The sequence below is a fragment of the Ochlerotatus camptorhynchus genome, unplaced genomic scaffold, assembly GCF_037179485.1.
Source record: "Ochlerotatus camptorhynchus isolate MF236.1 unplaced genomic scaffold, CSIRO-AGI_Acam_v1.1 ptg000554l, whole genome shotgun sequence".
NCBI lineage: Eukaryota > Metazoa > Arthropoda > Insecta > Diptera > Culicidae > Ochlerotatus > Ochlerotatus camptorhynchus.
In genome coordinates, this window is record NW_027041037.1 from 124,901 (window position 1) to 144,304 (window position 19,404).

A 19,404-nucleotide genomic window follows, 5' to 3' on the forward strand; every position below is an offset into this window, starting at 1 on the left:
GGAAGCTTCTTGAGGGGGGATGGGTTGCACCCGCGAATTCGCTTGCCTTTGCTGGGGAGCACAAAGAGGCGGAAAATCCTCCGTGTTGAATGCTGGGGTTTTGTCCTTCTTGCGTCCTAGTTGATTGTTGCTTGACGCCTGCTTTCGGATGCGTTTGAAGTCCTCGCGTTTGGAGCACTGTCTGTCGGAACCTTGATGTGCACCACCACAGTTAGCGCATTTTATCGCCACGGCTCCATCCGCAGGGCAGTTGGAAGTGGCGTGTTCTTGAGCGCAGTTGCTGCAGCGTGGCTTGATGTTGCAGTTGCGGGTACCGTGTCCAAAATTGAGGCACCTCTGACACTGTGTTACGTCACGATGGCCGCCACGGTATGGCTTCCACCGTACGATGATGGAGTAGATCGATCGGATGGCTTGTAGCGCATTGAGCGTCACCGTCCCTTTCTGGAAGTGCACCAGGAGAAGACAATCCGGGTACGTCTTCACGTTTTCGTCTCTCCTTGTCATCCCAACAAACAATTCAAAGTCACAAATAAGCATACACATTGAATAAATGCTGTATAACAGTGTACAATGCTGAATAAAACAAGATGTCGAATTATGTGCTGAAAAAAGCTCATTGAGATCGATAGAGGCGCTTTTATTCCGCCGTTTGCTCTGATATGATTAATTTCCTTATTAAAAGCTTTATAAACGTTGACTGTCTTCCTTATTCAGAACCAGAAGGTTGATCTAATAACAAACTGAATAAGTGTAATTTACACATACATTGTCGCTTTTATTCGATTGTTTTCAATTGATTGAATAAAATGCTTTTTTAAACGTCTTATAAATGTTTTCTAGCTCCATTATTAGATTTCTTTGCATTGTTTTACAATATTGCTGTATAAAGGTGAATACACTCAGCAAAATAGCTCTTATACCACCCAACAAACAATTCAAAGTCACAAATAAGCATATATATTGAATAAATGCTGTATAACAGTGTACAATGCTGAATAAAAAGAGTTGTCGAATTATGTGCTGAAAAAGCTCATTGTTCCACTCTGATCTGATTAATTTACTTATTAAAAGCTGTAAAAGTGTTAAATGTCTTCCCAATTCAACGCCAGAAGTTCGATCTAATAACAAACTGAATAAGTGTAATTTGTACATACATTGACACTTTAATTCGACTGTTTTCAATTGATTTAATAACATGCTTTATTAGATGTCTAATAAATGTTGTCCAGCTCCTTTATTAGACTTCATTGCATTACTTTACAATATTGCTTAATAAAGGTGAATACAGTCAGCATAATAGCTCTTATACAACTATGCGTCCATGTTGTAATCACATGATTTGTAAATGCTTTATAAACGACGTAAAGATTCATTATTCGACAACACTGATTCAGTCTTACAACAAGGCGAAATCAGTAGAGTAGTGGTTATCGTTTCCGCTTTCCAATTAGAAGGTCGTGAGTTCAATCCCAAGCTCAACCTTTTTTTTATTTGTGTAGAACATAATTAATTTAAATAGTAATATCGATCACATGACTCACGATAATGAAAGCATTGATCTAGTTTAAAATATAACCGAGCATCCTTTCTTTCGACTTGGAGATGTGAAGAGGCAACATTGGTTTCATTTAAAACAACGACGAATGAATTAATTATTCCCACAGGACCTTGAAGGAGCTAGAGTTGCGATCGGGAGTGCTGATAGGTATTTACTTTCATGCAAGCTTTTATAGATTATTGAGTTGCCCATATGATGAATTCTAGGATAGCTCAGATGACAAGGCAAGCGGCTGGTGATCGGGAAGGTACATGGTTCGAATCCCATACAATGGCATGTATAAGTATTTAATAAATTTTCTAATATCTGTTTGGTGCGAGCCACGTCAGAAATATTGAATTACAATACACTTAAGAAACACACAACACCCTGTCCCCTGTCCCCTGTCCTCTTATTTTCGGGTTAATTTTCCCATAGTTGAATAATCGTTTAATAAATGTATAATAATGTCTAATTAAACGTTACTTCACATGATAATCAAGTGTATACAGAGCATCACTGTTTTAAAGAAGCAGTGATGTCAAATATAAACACTGAATAATCAAAAATTTTATCGTATAAAACTCTGTTACAACTCATATAAGTCGAATAAAAGCTTCTCGAGATACCTTATACAACACTAGCAGTTCAATGTTGAGGTTGAATAAATTCTCCAGATTTGTGTGAACAAAGCCTGAACAGAAGTTATTATTAAAAATAGTACAAGTACTATTAAGCATGCAGTTGAATAAAATGGCCAAGAAGTCGTTTCTTCAATAGACGATTGTTTGTTGGGATTCGGAAGACAGCGATTGGGGCAAGCTTGTACCGGTTGATTTCGGCTTCGACCATCTTGGGGTCGAAGTTTGGTAGACCCCTGATGACTACCTTGAAGGGCTTCTCACTGGGGATGTCGTGCGTGAAGAATTCCGCCTTGGTATCCTTCAGATATTTCACGGCCACTTCGTACTCCGCTTTTGTTCGGAGCATCACCTTGCTGCCGATCCTGCCGAGCTTAAACTCAGCTGCAACGCCCAGCGATGAAAGATTGCCAATCAGCGTGTTGAGTGGGACTTGCTTCACCACCAGTGGAGGAAGCTTCATTTTTGCTGCACTCGGGCTGGCTGACGTTCGTCGCGATGGCATCGTCCCGTCCACTCGCACCATCGGACTGGCCTTCATTTTTCTTCCTCTTCTTTGACCGCTTCACCGTGGCTGAGGTGGTATTCCCTACATCGGTAGGAAGAGTAGCGTACCTATTCGAAATAGGTACACTCAAGCTACCCTCGCCGCTGTTCTTCTTCTCCGTTTTCTCACGGAGCCTGCTCCGGGAGCGCTGTCTTTCCATCACACGAAGCAACCGACACTACTGACGACGCGATTAAACTGCGAATGTTTGGAACAAACTAGAAACTTTAGAACAACTCGACAGAGCGAGCAAAGACCGAACTGTACTGCTTGACTTCTGCAAGCTTAGGTTGCCCATATTTATACCCAAAGAATCTTCCCCCTTTTACGCAGCGCTGATAGCTGTCTCGGGATTTGCCCTCACAAAGCAATGATAGTTAGATTTTATTCACATTCACGCTTATTTGGGTTTACTCAAATTAAGCGTTTCATTACTTGACTTAATTTTCATTTTTTTAAGCATTATTATTTCACACCAACTATATCTACCACAAAATTGATTGCACAAATAAATTTCATCAGAAGGGGGATCAAAATATGTTTGTTCATTTTCTGTGTTTAAATGCTCTAATTTCTTCGATTTTATCTAAAATATATGCGTGTATCAATTGTAATTTGTTATGGAAAATTGGTTCTGCAGTATTTTGATCAATGTTGCTAAATTTACTTACAGGTTTACCGAAGACTATTTCAAAAGGTGAATAAGCATGTGTTGAAATTGGAGTTGTATTATAACAGCAACTATAATATTGAAGTCAATCGTCCCAATAATTTTTCAGGACATTAATGAAAGTTCGTAGGTAAAGGAATACCCAACTAACAGTTTTCACAATGTAAACGCTTTACTCATTTCATTTGTATAGTCTCAAGCTGTATTCAAACGTTGTACGATATGAGGAAACCTTTACTCAACCTCTATACAAGCAAATCTGGCGAACTTAGTCAGCTACTTATGGCTGTTGGAACGGTCGGGAGAAGCTCTTACTGCATATCCATTAACGCTTCTATACAGCTGTTAATCCTGCTGTTTAGTTGTGTGTGAACTTGAAAGGCGCTTATTCAACCTCTTCCCGGTTGTACAATAATCACTACACAGCTTTCTCTTGAAGCCGGGTTAAATACTGTTTACGCTTTTTTATGAAGGAATTTATTGAGTTTAATTTGCTGTGAATCAAATTAATCGGAATTAGTTACAAATCATCACCAAATTATTTACCTGCACCGGAACCTGAAATCGAACTCGAGACGACCTCATTGCAAAACCTTAACACTACCTACTGTGCTACGCCAACACTTTGAACTTATGTAAACAAATCAACATTCCCTTCTAAAACAAAATCGCTGAGTAGAGGCTTTATAATAGTGCACATGAATCACTTTTCTCGACTAGTTATAAAAGAGCAGAGTAAAAGCTGTTAAACTGCACACGTCTAAAAATAAACCTAGTTGACTGTGAAAATGCTTCCGAAGTTGCTCTAACACAGTTTATAAGCTGAGTACAGGTTGTTTAGTTGTTGAAAAAGCACTTTTGATGTTTATGTTATTCAGCAAGAGTGGTTGGTTGTGTAGAAGTCATCAAATGAGTAATATATTCACTTTGTTAGCTTTGTTTTGCAGCTACAAGTGGAAAGTTGATTAGTGTGTGTATAGAAGTGACATTAGCGTTTATTGGCTGATGTTATTCAGTGCGACTGACAAATTGAATAATGGTTGTGAGAAAGTTGAGTAAACGCACTCCAAAACTATTTTGCTAGCTTTTGCTTGTAGCTGTATCTGCAGCTTCTTTTCAGCTACTTTACTGCACAACGCTGGAAAAGTTGGCTTACAAAGCTGAAAATGTTAGTTGGGTAGGGCCTAGGGATTAAAGATTTGGCCCATCGCTAAAAATCTGCTATTTATTCATTTTAACTAGATGAACGTGTCATTGGGACGATACTAATGGATATTTTTGGTCACTATTGAAAATTTAGTCGATTGCTGAATTTATGTTAAGGCCCAATTTAGGGGCATTTAGACCGACATTACCACCCCTATTCTGTATTTCGTTTCGAACGAAATTCTCACACAAAAAAATATTTTTTTGTATGAGAATTTCGTTTGAAACGAAATACAGAATAGGGGTGTACATCTATTTCCCCTATTCGATGATTTCTCTCTAATGCTCCAATTTTTTTATGGGTGGCATGTCATTGCACAAGTATGGTTGGTTGCATATGTTATCAAAGATGGCTTTGTTCTCAGTTTCTTGGTCAGTGCGGATCAAAAACTGGAATACAATTTTCGACTGTCGCTTTGGAAATTGTTGGTGCTGATTTGTCTGGAATAGGAATTTAAAAATGTGTATTTGCTGAGGTCGCATTGTATCGTCACAGCGTATCTATTGCCATTAGGTGTTAAACTAAATGGACCAATAGTGTCTAAGGAAACTATATCAAATGTTTTGATGGGTGTCGTTGTTTTAAGGCATTTCATTCATAGACGGAAAATTTTTGTTCATTTACACAGCTCGCAAGATTTAACAAATTTGCTGGTTGTGTGTTTTATGTTTGGAAAAATAAACGAGTTTCTTAATTTTTTTTTATATAATCTTTTTTTTTCTTGATTTTTGTTTCCGTCGATCTTGTTTTCCGTGCTGAGCACCAATGCTACCGACGCCAGGGAGGCAGTTCCCACACCTGGACCCTACCTATCGACCCATCAACTCATGAACCGGGGACCAACGGCTTTGCTTCCCTTCCGAAGGAAGGCGTGATCAGAGATGTTATGCCACAGAACATCCCGGTGGTTTACCATGGACCAATTTTCGATCGGACAGATCATGGACATGCGACACATCAAATCACGATGTTTTCGTTTTTATGTCCAGTACTGTAAGATATAAGAATATATCTTGGCCTACTTTTAAGTGCGATATGTGTTTATCACAGAAGCTTAAGCACGATCGTTTGCAATTAATTGTTAACAGCCCAGCGGATATCATCGCAATCGGGAAACTACTGTCAACATGATTTTTATCGGTGACATCGCGAAATTTTATCTTCAACACCAATCCGAAGATGAATTATTACGTTTTTTTATGTCGTAAAGGGAAGGAACGAGAAGAGAATATCAAGCCAACAGTGAAAGCACAGACAAACAGACGTAACTCTTTGAAAAAGTTGTACAAGAATACATAGTATCTCAAAACATAGGACATCAGTGATCCGGGCTTCTCGCGGAAAACAAACTTGCTCGCTAAGTTGAAAACAATGTTGCATACAAGTTCGATATAATGTATATAAACGTCCCGATGCCAGTGCTGCGGCGAGTAGTTCGCGAAACTGATAATATTCAAATTAACTGTTAAAGCGTGAACGGAGATGCAGAATTAAGAGTTACGTCTGTTTGTCTGTGGTGAAAGCATGGATTAGCTGCTTCAAATATTATTGGTCGAAGCATGGATACAAAAAACGATTTTTCGAAAAGGAGTCGAAATGGATTAAGTCTGTATTTACGGTATGTTGCCTAACTTGTTGTGATTTTGATTTAAAGCTGAAACAATCAGAATCACCAGCTTCTCCTTTCAATAATTCTGGAACAACATCACCATCCTGCATAAGCGATAGCCGTTCAAGTACGTCCGACTACAACTCTTCGGTTTCTGAAAGCACACTATATCGAAAAGTAGGACGAAAACGACTCCAGTTCAATGATCTTACGGAACAATCCAAAGCTAAAAGTTGTCAACGGCTAGCCCGTGATCATCCCTTAGATAAGCTGCTAAGAGCAGCAGAAACTGCTGCACGCAAACTCGAAAGCCCACGCAAACACGAAGATTTTGAAATTGTTGAGAAATGGTGGTGAGGCCTGGGCGAAGAATACGTTGAATACGTCAGAGGTGTACCAGAAGATTGAACCATCTCCCGAATCGTCTTTGATGCTGAAAACCAGACTTGGATTGAGCAAATCAAAGTATCAAGGTATTAAAATCAGTTTTTGTTTTTTTCAATTTAATTTAACAAATTTTCTAATTAAATAGTTTCTAGTATCTGTCGCACCTCAAATTGTCAGTAAATTTTAAGAGAGCTATTTATATAAATTTATTCAAGGTATCATCAAATTTATGAAACACGAATTCGGCATGAAACATCTGATATCTTGGGCGGATATGATTTCATATCGCAATTCTATCATTCCATCATTTTCTTCACCGAATTGGACAGTAGCACAATTTTTATAATGTGGCCACTTTATCGGTCAATCCAGATTATGATTCTGAACAACATAGAAAAAATCGCAAGGTTCTAGCACAATTTTCATAATGTGGCCACTTTATCGGTCAATCCAGTTTATCCGGTGAACCAGGATATGGCCACCATATTCCAAAATATGTATTCCAAGTTAAATACGCTTTGATCTCTTGATTCTGAACAACATAGAAAAAATCGCAAGGTTCTAGGACATTTTTTATAATGTGGCCACTTTATCGGTCGTTCCGGATCATCCTTTACGCCAGTAAAGTTTTCCTGAGGGCGTATATGGTGTCTTTACACCATATATACTTAGTACTATCAATTTCCAGTAATATACGTTCAGTAAAGTCTAAAATTATGTCGATAGATAGTGGCATTTCCTACATTACCGGGAACTCGGGTTGATTCCGGCCCTCTATCTCGGTACGCAAAAGTCTCTGGCCAATGAGACCACCACCAATCGATTTAGGAGAGTTTTTCCTTTGAGAATATGTAGGTATAACATGTTGACTGAAACCGTTTGGCAGCCGAGATATTCAATTTAGTCGCGGTTTTGTCATTTTTTGCCCACTGTGGGATGGTTTGAAGAGAATGAATTGGATGAACAGAATGAATGCAGTTATCCTTTGTAGTTGAAATATAAACTGTTCGAATGTTTACATATAAAAAGGCCTTTCAATAAACATCTGTTTAGTTATTCCTAGAACTCAGAACAAGAGACTAGTGTTTTTATTTTACTTACTCCGCATCGAAAGAAATCCCTTAAGTGAACAAAGTTAAACATACAATAAGCATGACAAGGAACGGTTCAATTCCTAAGTTATCAACGAAAGAGAAAGTCGATGAAGAGAATCGATCAATGTTACTTAGGACCTAACGCATTGTTCAGCTTGATACGAGAGCAGCAGCAAATCCTGAACAAAACGTTTACTAAAACTAAATCAGTTAGTTTCAATTAAATTACAGCACACTGGGGTGTTGGAGTGGCTGCATTCGCAAAGAAAAAACAGCTCGAATCGGGAAGTAATGAAACACGTGTGTACTGAACGTAGTATTTCTAATAATTCTAATACAGACTATAACAAACATAAGTATCATGGTTTATCTCTAGTTGATGAAGTTGTCGCCGCTTGTGGGGGGGGGGGGGCTCAACATGGGGAACTAATAAAATCCGATAACCTGTAATTTAATCAAATCATAACGCTTGAGAACATATGACCACTCTGCTTGGCTGCCCTCACAGCACTCCCGCTAGTTCATCTCAACATTACATACCTACCAGAAAATCACCCTAGAAAAATAATCTTGTTTGTACTTAGGCTCGAAAATCCCCGTGCTGTCAATCGACCGGTTTTCGACCCACGGTTGTCAAAATTTAACTTTTTGTCTGTCAGAAGTAACCACGCTCGGATACCAAAAGTTAAAATAATCCACCAAATGGTTCAGAGCTTTAGTTCAATGCTTTAGTTAATTTTATAAACTTCGAAAATAGGAACAAAGCATGCATTATAACCACCCCGGGAGCAACTAAACAGCTCCAGTGTAATGCTAATGTACCCCGAAAATTCTGGTACTCTGGTTCTGTCAAATCGAATAATGGTGGAGTAAATTTACAATTGGTCTTATTTTTTTATCAACTTTTTTTTCCCGTTTTTAAGTTTTTTGTTTTTTTTTAACTTTTTATAAAAACATTGATATTTTTTTCGGAAAATGTCTGTCTATTTATGTGTGTGAGAGAGCGCGTAAGACAATTTTCTTATATGTATTTCTCGGCAACCACTCTACCGAATTGAACGCAACAACAACCAAATGAAAGCTACCATGATTCTATAGAATGTTAATTAATAGACTTTCAATCGATTAACTGGTTCCGGATATATGGACGGAACAAGACCCTAAAATCCGGGAACTAAGTGATGTTTGTCGGCAACCACATAACCGAAATAAACGAAACCCTTTAATCGGGTTACTGCCCAGTGCCCACATAGAAAATAACCATAAAAAGTGCTTAAAAACCTGTGCAGGTTCCGAACTATGTGTCATATGGTATATACTTGAATTACAAGATACCAAGATACAATACAACACCAGTAATACGTCTCACTCAAAATTTATTCTTGGTTTGCTTTCGACGTCCACATGAAGTGAAAAAAAACATGTTTTCTGATGTGAAAAAAGTTGTGCCACCAACGATGGCTGATCCCATTGTTTACGTACGGTGGAGACATCTACAATTTGCAAGTGGGTACGTGAAACTAAGGTTTTCTGTCTAGATGCTCGGGGGGTGATTATAACCGATACAACTACTATTTTTTTCAACAAATTTTTTATTGCGATTTCAGTAGGAATGGCGAAAAAAGTAACTTTTCGTCGGTGAAAGCGACCACCTACAAAAAAGTGGCAAAATTACTAAAAAAAAAAAGTAACCCGCTAACAATCCCCGCCACCCTCCGAGAAGACATTCATCGATACCAGACTTGGAAAAACACCCACCGGCACTGCGAGCCGTGCAAGAATATTGCTCCCCGTTCAAAGCTAACACGCACTCGGTTTCGGTACCTCTTGTCGGCTCGCCACCGATATGAACAAGAAACCTGAACGCGGAGCCGTTTTATTCGGCTTGGTGCCGTGCTATGGTTATTCGGTGCGCTCCGTGCGGCTCCGTGCCAGGGTCCGGTGCCAGACAGAATACCGTGCTTCCATTATCGTAGTCTACCTGTTTTTTTCGTTCCTTTTCTGATTGACCTTTCCGGCGATACTGTACCTCTTTACTACTATGGGAAAACCCCACAAACAACTGTCATTCTGTGCGTGAAGCATGGCGGGCTGTTCCGTACTCTGTCGCTCAAATGAAAAATCTCAAAGGGGCTGTTCATTAACTACGTATACAGTTTTTTGGGATTCTTGACCCCCCTGAAATTTTAAAATTTGTATGGACCGAGGACAATTGCCAAACCCCCCCCCCCCCCCATGTCTACGTAGTTTATGAACAGCACCTAAGGAACTATCACACTGTGAAGAGCCAATGCCGTCAATGCGAATTAATGCAACAGCGATTTTCACCATGTAGCATTAATGCGGCAAATATAATTGCTTTAAAACCATACTTTTTTTTCCGTCACTTACAAGTTAATTGTTTTGTTCTTATTTTCACTGGCGAATACAATTTGCTTCACTATAACTGGGGCTGTTCATTAACTACGTAGACAGTTCTTTTTTGGATTCTTGACCCCCCCCTTCCCCTGCGTAGGTAATTGTCCATACAAAAATTTTAAAATTTGTATGGATCATGGATAATTACCAACCCCCCTCCCCTCTAAACTGTCTACGTAGTTTATGAACAGCCTCTTATTTAGAAAACTTTTTTTAGTTTACGCAGCGCGGCACAACATGTACCAAACATAATCGTAGACGAGAATGATGAGTGGTAAAATTAGCACCAGAGCACCAAAGAAGTTCTGTATTAACAATAGAAAAGGGCCCTTCAGCATTTGTAAACAAACCGTTCTAAAGACCTTTCTTCACTAAGTGAAGGCCACACACGCAAACCAATGCCATATCATGTAGGGGAAACTTTCCCTTATCCGATGATGGTGTTGGTTTGCGTAGGCGGCCTTTGCTGTGTTAGGAAAGGGCTTTAGAACGATTTGTTTACAAATGCTGATGGGCCCTTTTCTATGGTTGATCTAGACATTTTGCTTCACCCGGTTATTCATAATTTTCAACATTTCGAAAATGGCCAACACATCCGTATCCGAACGGACCCTGTTCCTGGCGAGAGAAATGACGGACGCAATTAAGAACGCGTTTTAAGTTTGCTTCGCACCATGGATTCTTATGTAAAGGGAAAACCTACTTGCCCATTTTTCTAAACTATTTCAGAACAAATTTCTTGAGTTTATCGAGTTTAATTATTAAACTTTGAGCTACTTGCTACCACTTCCATTGAAAAACTCAGTTTTGACAAAAAAGCAAATGATACCGAGTATAGCGCATCACCAACAACGAACGATACGAAATCATGAGCGGTTCGTTGGCTCCGTGCCGCACGGTGGCGAGCCGAAGCCCGTAGCACCGCGTTTGGGTTTCTCTTTTGGTTCGGTGGCGTGCCAACATGTTGCACCGACACCGGGTGCTTTATCGAAGAAACCCAGTGCTGTGCATACATGAGTAGGTTGCCACCGAGCCGCACCGAGCGGTGTTTTTACCAAGTCTGATCGATACAAATCGTGTACACGGCCTTCGTTTGTTTGTATGCTACGAATAGTAAACAACATACAGGATATTATTCTCTACATAATACTCACTGAATATTATATTGGATTAAGACAAAGAGTTCATGTATTCATAGTTATAAGAGTGAAGCAAATTGAAAATATTATTAAATTACATGATGACGTGATCAGTTGTAATCTTCTACTGAACTATTTCAAAATCATCCTCTTCCCTTTTCCGCTTCATACTTCCGGTTTCGGTTTCACTCGTGCCAAAAGCAAGGGGATCTTCCACCTCCGTTTTGATTTCCATACCATTCGGACCATCTCCGCCTGCGGTCGACGACTTTACAGGCTTTGTAGTCGTGGCCTTGGCTGTCGAGGTGAATTTGAAAACTGGTTTCGGAATTGTCACCACCTGAGTTTTCGGGGTTGATTGAACGGCGGGACGTTTCACGCCAGTCGCCGCAGTCGAACCAGAGGATCCCTTTCCCAAGTTTGTCTTTATGGTGGATCGGTGCTCAATGGCAGATTTGTTCATCTTTTTAGCCTGTTGTACAGCTCGAAGCTTGTAATTACATGCCGATAGGCAGTAACGATCTGGCGGCAAGCGGAGGCCACAGTGTGTTTTGATCAGCGGAAGTGGAGTATTATTGCGATTACGGGCAATCTCCAGGAGGACATCACGAGGAGGAGGACTTGTGAAAGCCTTATCTAAAATCATCTGTGTGGCCAACTTCACATCATCCAGTTCGATAACTTTCTTTCGTGCATGATTTGCGAAAACTTTTGCATCGTCCAAAATGCAGGTCACATACCCTATAAAGAAAAATACTAGGTTTAAGTACACGAGTTCAAAAGCTGGCGCTTACAAGTTAATACTCACTATAAGTAAATTCCAGCAACTGATTGATCACTCTAGGTTCATAATCGCTGATTCCGAGTTCCTTAAGAATGGACATTATCACTTGTGCATCTTTCGGGATGTGCTTTACCTGGCTTGCAATTTTCATTTTTTCGGATTTCTCACGATCTCCATGTTGCTGCGGAGGTAGCTAATAAGAAAAACATGCTGTATAATAACAGTAAATACATATTTAATTATATCTTGATCTTACATTATCCATTTTAAAACAAAAATATTTAGCATCCCAGTTTAGCACTAACTCAACACTGCCGCTAACTGAAACTTTCGAGCGTAAACAAAACTAGACTAGAGTCGGTGTATAATGAGTCACGCCAAGAGTGAAGCCAAGTCTACCTATTGAACTGTCAAACCGGCTACCTATCGTGCAAAGTAAACAAGCATTACGATGCTGTGAAAGGTCCACGAAAGGTATTGCAATTAAATATAAAATTTTATCGAAGAAATGATCATATACAAGCAGTGAGCATTACATTTGTCATGCGATACGTTTTGTAATGATCAGTAATGACAATATCTACTATTTTTCTTTAAGATAATTCGACAAAATCACTGATATAATGATTTACTACAGCCGTTAATTTTTTTCCTCGCTAGAAGTCATTTGAAGTTGATGCAGAAGTCCTCTGTTGCCAAGTTAAAAGAAAGGGAATCTTTCGAAAACCGTGATGCGAGTTCAACAGTTACTGTTTTTCTCTTGGCGTGACTCATTACACGGTGTTTCGCGAAAACCCATTAATGGGTATAAAAATACCCATTTCCGCTAAAAGTGCCCCTCCTCATTTAATGGGTAAACTATGGTTTCCTCATAAATGAGTAAATGGGTGGTCTGTCAATAAATGGGTGTTTTTTCACCCATTTTCTTATATTGTGTTTACCGTAAAATGGGTGAAAAAATACCCATTTTTACAAATGGAGGATGCAAGCGCTCGTTGATGTAAAAATGTTTTTAAAACATTGAAAATAAATGCAGGAGTTCCGCTCAAATTTTTCACAAAACATTATAATACAAATTATCCATTGTATTGACTTATCCGTAAGCCTCTCCAACGTTTTGGATTCTAGCATTTTCCGGAGATCGTTGCTGCGGACAGTAACTGTTTGCATCGAGGTTTGCATTCCCAATGAGCCGGTGACGGAAATGAGACGATAAAATTTCGAAGTGTTTTTTCACCCATTAATGGGTAAAAAATATACCCATTATTCAACCGTGAACTGATTCTCTAAATGGGTATTTTTTCACCCATTTTATGATTTCAAAATTCCCCCATTTTTTGACAGCTGCATACATGGTTTGAAAATGGGTATTTTTTTACCCATAAATGGGTTTTCACGAAACACCGTGTAGTTTTTTTTTGTTCTGTACACGCTAACTTGAAAGTGCCCACTAAATGAGTTTCTTGTACTCATTTTTTGAATTTATTCTGAAGTGTCAAAACATGGGTATTATAACACGCTAACTTTAAAGTATCCATTAATGAGTAATAAAATACCAATTTTGAAGAAAAGTGGCTTAACTCATTATATGAGTAAAACCAACATTACTCATTATTAAGTATTCAATGGATACGTCACTTAATGGGTATTTTTTTTACCCGGTATAATTTTTCTGAACTTGCGTAAAAAGTACCAATTTTATTGATTTGTTTTTGCTACATGGGGCTGCCTGTCAGAAAATAAACAACCTCTTGAAATCTTTGCAATTATAAACCGAAATCCGAGCCGAAATCATTGAAGCAAGTCAAATTTTTGTTATTGCCACATAATTATTGGAAAAAAATTATCCATTTAAATATAATTTCATCACCAGCATCTAAATCCATCTACTCACATCAATCTCCACCTTTCTGCAGGAAATCTTCAAAATCGTAATCAATCTTCTCTCTATCTATGAAGCATGCGTGCATCTCACAACAGCAAAACAAAATTTGTCCTGCATCTTAGATAGAGTCACCTCCTCGGGTATGATGCAATCGAGGCATTCCTCGAAGGATGTTTTCGTCATACAGCACAGTTCACTGCTGGAATCGATCCTTGAGGGATGTCGCTTATCGAGTGGGTCCAGATGTTTACAAATATAAACTTTGCTTCTCCCTTCACTGTTCTGAAACGGGTTATATTTTTGTAATGCCAACTGTAATCCTCATCATAATGGCACTTTTGATTCTTACCTCGTAAAAATTGGTATAGGACCATGCCTGGGAAAACTGTACTGTTGTACTTCTTGAATTTTGTATTCCGTCACAGTCAACATCAGCCGGATGGAATCTTTTGGTTCAATCACTCGCGTAATATTGTGAATTGAAATAATTTTGACCGATTTACAAAACACTTCACACGCAAAATCCACGGAAGTTCGATTCGCTCGCTTACTAAAAATGATCAGACATTTTGCATTTTCACTATCATGACATGACATCCATTCCATTCGCTCATTAATTTTACCCATTTTTATTGCATGTAGATACTTTCCAAAATGAATAAAAAGTACTCACTTTCCCTTTTATGATAATACCCATGTTTTGACACTTCAGAATAAATTCAAAAAATGAGTACAAGATACTCATTTAGTGGGCACTTTCAAGTTAGCGTGCATAAAAGGGAAAGCGAGTACTTTGATTAAAATTGCACTTGAAGCTCGCACCAATAATTTATGCAAGCTTCAAGGCCACTCGAACGCGCTCGAGGCATTGTTATTGTTTACGTCTGATGTTTTTGTTTTGATTTTGGTCGTGGTATGTCAACAAATCGGCCCGCTGGTAAACGTCAAAATAGGTAAACAGAAATAAACAGCTGACTCGAAACGTCTCGTAAAATGCCTTAGTGCAATTTAATCCATCTTTGAATTTATTAACATAGGGGAAATGCAGGTAATGTCGACCTAAGTGTTCCTAATTTGGGCCCATACTGGCCCATACATAAATTCAGCAATCGACTAAATTTTCAATAGCAACCAAAAATCCATTAGTAACGTCCCAATAACGCGTTCATCTAGATAAAATTGATAAATAGCAGATTTTTAGCGATGGGCCCAATCTTAGATCCATAGGCCAACATTAGAAACATTTCCCCTAAATTTGGCAACCCTGGATTTTCAGCATTATCAGAAATGTAATGGCATGTAACTAAAGCCCTACAGTAAAAATATGGACGTCTGTCAAAAGTTGTTCCAATCGAACCGTCAAAATGCACCGCTTTGCTCGATTGGAACCAAGGGGGGGAGGTGGCTGTCAAATACGAACAATCGTCGCCTACCTCGCATAACTGGTTCCAAACGTAAACAAGCCATAAGAAACCTATAGCGTTTGTTTACGTTTGGAACCAGTTTCATACAAGAATGATCAGTAGGCTGATTTGGCAGGACGCCCCCCCCCCCAGATTGGAACAGCTTTTTTCGGTTTTGTGGTGACAGTCGTCCATACTTTTACTGTAGAGCTTTCACGCTCGTCTGATTTTACTCTAAAGTGAGTAACTTTGACTCAGTTTCGTATATGTATGCTAAATGTCAAAAACTGAGTAACATTAATTTAACAAAGTGAGTAACATTTACTCTAATTAAATAAACATGGATCTTTACTGTTTTGAGTAAGATCAAATGTTATAATCGTCCGAAAATTATGAAGTCCTGGGCTGAAAGCGAATTCCCCGAGAAATTCCCACAAAGCGTTCAAAGAGTGAAAGTTTCAGCGTTCTGAAGAATCCCAAGCTCGATCCAAAGGAAAGTTCACTATGAGAGAGAGAATTGCAAGTAAGCTTTATGAGAAATATATTCAAAAAGAATTTAATTTTCAGAAAAAAAAAATGCTGAGAAACTGATTCGTAAGTTGTGCCAGAAAGCCGCTTAAGCGCTGTCCAGACTGAGCAGTTATAACATGTTATAACGGTTGTCAAATAATTGCAACACAGAAACCACCATCAAGATAGCGCTATAACATGTTATAACTCTGTAGTCTGAACGTACTATTAAACGCTGTCCAGACTGGAGAGTTATAACATGTTATAACGGTTGTCAAATAATTGCAACACAGAATCCACCATCAAGATAGCTCTATAACATGTTATAACTCTGTAGTCTGAACGTACTATTAGTCCATTTCGAGATGTTCAATGTGTTACATCCCTGCTTACTTCCCGGAATGGAAATAGTACCTGGAAATGATAATATGCTAGCTGCAGTGGCCTTCGGTAGAATCGCTTAATAAGCAGAATTATTATCAATTTGTTGATTAGAGTTTATAAAATTTCATTTTTTTAAATAATTCTGTTGTGACAAAATAAATCGTTTTTATTATGCTGCAAAAAAGTTTCGAACTAATAATTTCCTGTCAAAATATAATATTTACAAAACTGAGTAACCTTTACTCAGATGTGCTAATTTTGCGAAAACCAAAACTGAGTAAGTGCTACTCAGATTTTGACAAATTCATACAATACTCAAAAGTGAGTAAACATGGGGTTACTCACTTTAGAGTAGTTCACTTTTAACGAAAGTGAGTGGAATTTTACTCACTTTAGAGTAAATTTGAACGAGCGTGTTAGTAACTGGTGGTCGGCTCGCGCGCCAAATAACGTCAAAGTATTTTATTTACCAGCATTGAACGAGATTAAAATTTAATGTTTGCAAAAGTTTCGTTTTAATCGTGAGTTTCTATGCAATTTTCATTAATTATTATTGTGCCAGCATATCCATATTCGGTTAAGTAATATAAGACTCAATCAAGTAGTAGATCATGCACGCGTTCCTTAAAACAGGAAAAATTTCCGATTCTCCATCGAAAGCGGGCCATAGCGGCGAAGGACCTGTAGAAAAGCGCACCAAATCACATTCCGTCCCATGGGTTGAAAAATAGTAAGTTAATCTTGTTAATATTCTCCATTCTTGATGTTCAACCTTTTACCCTCTGCATTCCAGTCGCCCAAAATGTGTGGACGATGTCGTGGAACAAGGTGAAGTCGTGGCCGTACTAAGAGAAAGTTTGTCGACATCCGATCTTCCTAACTTGTTACTATATGGTCCACCAGGAACGGGTAAGACCAGTACCATTCTGGCAGCAGCTCGTCAGTTATTTGGAGATATGTTCAAAGAAAGAATTCTCGAACTTAATGCTTCCGACGATCGCGGTATTGCAGTCGTGCGAAACAAAGTCAAAACTTTCGCACAACTTGCAGCCAGTGGCACTAGAACTGATGGTAAACCATGTCCACCGTTTAAGATCGTTATTCTGGACGAAGCAGACGCGATGACCCACGCTGCTCAGGCTGCATTGCGTAGAACTATGGAGAAAGAAACAAAAACAACCCGGTTTTGTTTGGTTTGTAACTACGTTTCAAGAATAATCGAACCTATCACTTCTCGTTGCACGAAGTTTCGCTTCAAACCGTTGGGGGAAGATAAGATCATTGAGCGACTTCGTTTCATTTGTGAGCAGGAAAATGTTGACGTTGTAGAGCAAGTTTATCACGATATCGTGGATATCTCCGGAGGGGACTTGCGACGAGCGATCACAACCCTTCAGTCGTGCCATAGATTGAAAGGCAAAGACGCCAGGATTGAGCACACTGATATCCTGGAGATGTCTGGTGTTGTCCCAAAGAAGTACCTTGAAGATTTTATCTCGGTTTGTGAAACGGCAAATTACGGGAAATTGGAAGACTACGTCAAAAACCTCACCTATGATGCATACAGCGTTGGTCAGCTGTTCGAACAATTAACAGACTTTGTTGTAATGCATGATGGACTGAACGATAAGCAGAAGAGCATTCTTTGCGACAAATTGGGAGTAAGTTTCATGGTGGTCAACGCTTAAGGCACAGACAAACAGACATAACACTCACAAATTGTTAATCGCACAAGCATTTAACGGTCAATTTAAAAGTATCTCAGTTGGTAGTACTGCCACCTGTGGCGCGCATAGTCAATTCCCTTGCGTTTGACGTTTACACACTACCGCCATCTGTTCAGCGTACTACCCACCACAGTGTTTTCAACAGATGGCGGTAATGTTTTAGCGATGATGTTTTACAATGAGAAATATTCAATGTGTTATGTCTGTTTGTCTGTGCTTAAGGTATGAAAGTTCAGTGCTAACATTTGAAAACGGCACAAAAGCCATTTGTAAACAAATGGTTTGTGGGCCCTTTACTCGCTACCCGAAGAACGCCCACGCAAACCAACAGCATCGTCAGGAAGGGGAAAATTTCCCCTACCCGATGTTGCTGTTGTGTCGCGTGGGTGTACTTCATGTAGTGAGTAAAGGGCCCACAAACCATTTGTTTACAAATGGCTTTTGTGCCGTTTTCAAATGTTAGCACTGAGTTAATGTTCTTTTTATTTTTTATTTGCAGGAATGTTGTTTCCGTTTGCAAGGTGGCGGTTCTGAGTATATTCAAATAATGGATCTGGGCTGTGTTACTATACAAGCGTTGCAAGCCAATTGAAGATCAGATATTTGTTCTACATTTACATGCATTACACTTGTAGCGTAAATAAAAGCACTACTTATGTCATAATCCTAAAACTCTATACATTCACATCATATGGTCGGCGTTAAGTCAGAGAGAACCAAGTAGCAAAATAAAAAAAATGAGAATGGCATTGGATCAAGAATTTCCTCAGCTTTATTTCACTTTTGTCAGGTTTGGTAAATGTTACAGCAAGCGCAGGATTTTTTCCAATAAAATGACTCCGACAAAAAGAATATCGTTGAATTCATATTCAGTATACAGAAAATCATAATTTCCAATAAAAAAAAATCCACGGCATGCTTTTGGCGCTACTGTATATGGACGATCATATGTAAAATACTGTGGAAGTGACAGCATAGTTCTGTCAAAACCACAGCATTTTGATTGATCCATTGAGGAAATGTTGAAATTTTAAATTTGTTCTCCCTTTAACAGTTCATTTCTATGGTTTCAAATATTTGCCAAATAGTTGGGTTTAGGTGTTCATGGGGCTAATCTGTTTATTGTAAAAAAAAATTAACCCGATACCTAATCTGCGTCTCTGCATTTATTCAGAGCATTGCTATCAAGGTAGTTCTGATGAACTCCAGATTCTAGGAAACCTTAGGTGTATTCCAAAGCGATTCTAAGGGAATTAATAGGATTGAAAGGAAATTTTAATGAAAACAGTTTAATTTCTTAGGTTTTCTGAGGAAATTTCCGAGAAAATTCTGAAGAAAATTTTATGAAAATACTAAGGATAATTCAAATAACAGTTTTTATGGAATTTGCAGGAGAATTTCAAGAAATTTCGGAGAGCATAGAAAATGAATTTGTTCCATTTGTGTTTTCATAAAATAC

General features: G+C 38.7%; 2 protein-coding genes across 2 annotated transcripts; one reads left to right on the forward strand and one right to left on the reverse strand.

The window, feature by feature from the left end:
• Positions 1-11,310: 11,310 nt before the first annotated feature.
• Taf9 (TBP-associated factor 9) lies at positions 11,311-12,358 on the reverse strand. Its single transcript, XM_065236528.1, has 3 exons — positions 12,293-12,358; positions 12,061-12,229; positions 11,311-11,993 (listed from the first exon to the last, which is right to left on the reverse strand). The coding sequence occupies exons 1-3, from the start codon at positions 12,299-12,301 to the stop codon at positions 11,377-11,379; spliced, it is 795 nt and encodes a 264-aa protein (XP_065092600.1). The 5' UTR covers positions 12,302-12,358; the 3' UTR covers positions 11,311-11,376.
• A 4,314-nt stretch (positions 12,359-16,672) lies between these two features.
• LOC135713413 (replication factor C subunit 4) lies at positions 16,673-18,575 on the forward strand. The gene is made up of 3 exons (XM_065236525.1): positions 16,673-16,948; positions 17,012-17,879; positions 18,445-18,575. Exons 1-3 carry the CDS (start codon positions 16,830-16,832, stop codon positions 18,535-18,537), a joined length of 1,080 nt encoding a protein of 359 aa, XP_065092597.1. The 5' UTR covers positions 16,673-16,829; the 3' UTR covers positions 18,538-18,575.
• The last annotated feature ends 829 nt before the right edge of the window (positions 18,576-19,404 follow it).

Excerpts from the sequence above, each read along its gene's own strand:
- LOC135713413 (XM_065236525.1), top strand. The coding sequence starts at position 16,830 with ATGCACGCGTTCCTTAAAACAGGAAAAATTTCCGATTCTCCATCGAAA. Across the intron at positions 16,949-17,011 it reads GTCCCATGGGTTGAAAAATA|TCGCCCAAAATGTGTGGACG; the intron begins GTAAGTTAATCT and ends TCTGCATTCCAG. Across the intron at positions 17,880-18,444 it reads TTCTTTGCGACAAATTGGGA|GAATGTTGTTTCCGTTTGCA; the intron begins GTAAGTTTCATG and ends TTTTATTTGCAG.
- Taf9 (XM_065236528.1), bottom strand. Across the intron at positions 11,994-12,060 it reads GTTGCTGGAATTTACTTATA|GGTATGTGACCTGCATTTTG; the intron begins GTGAGTATTAAC and ends TTTTCTTTATAG.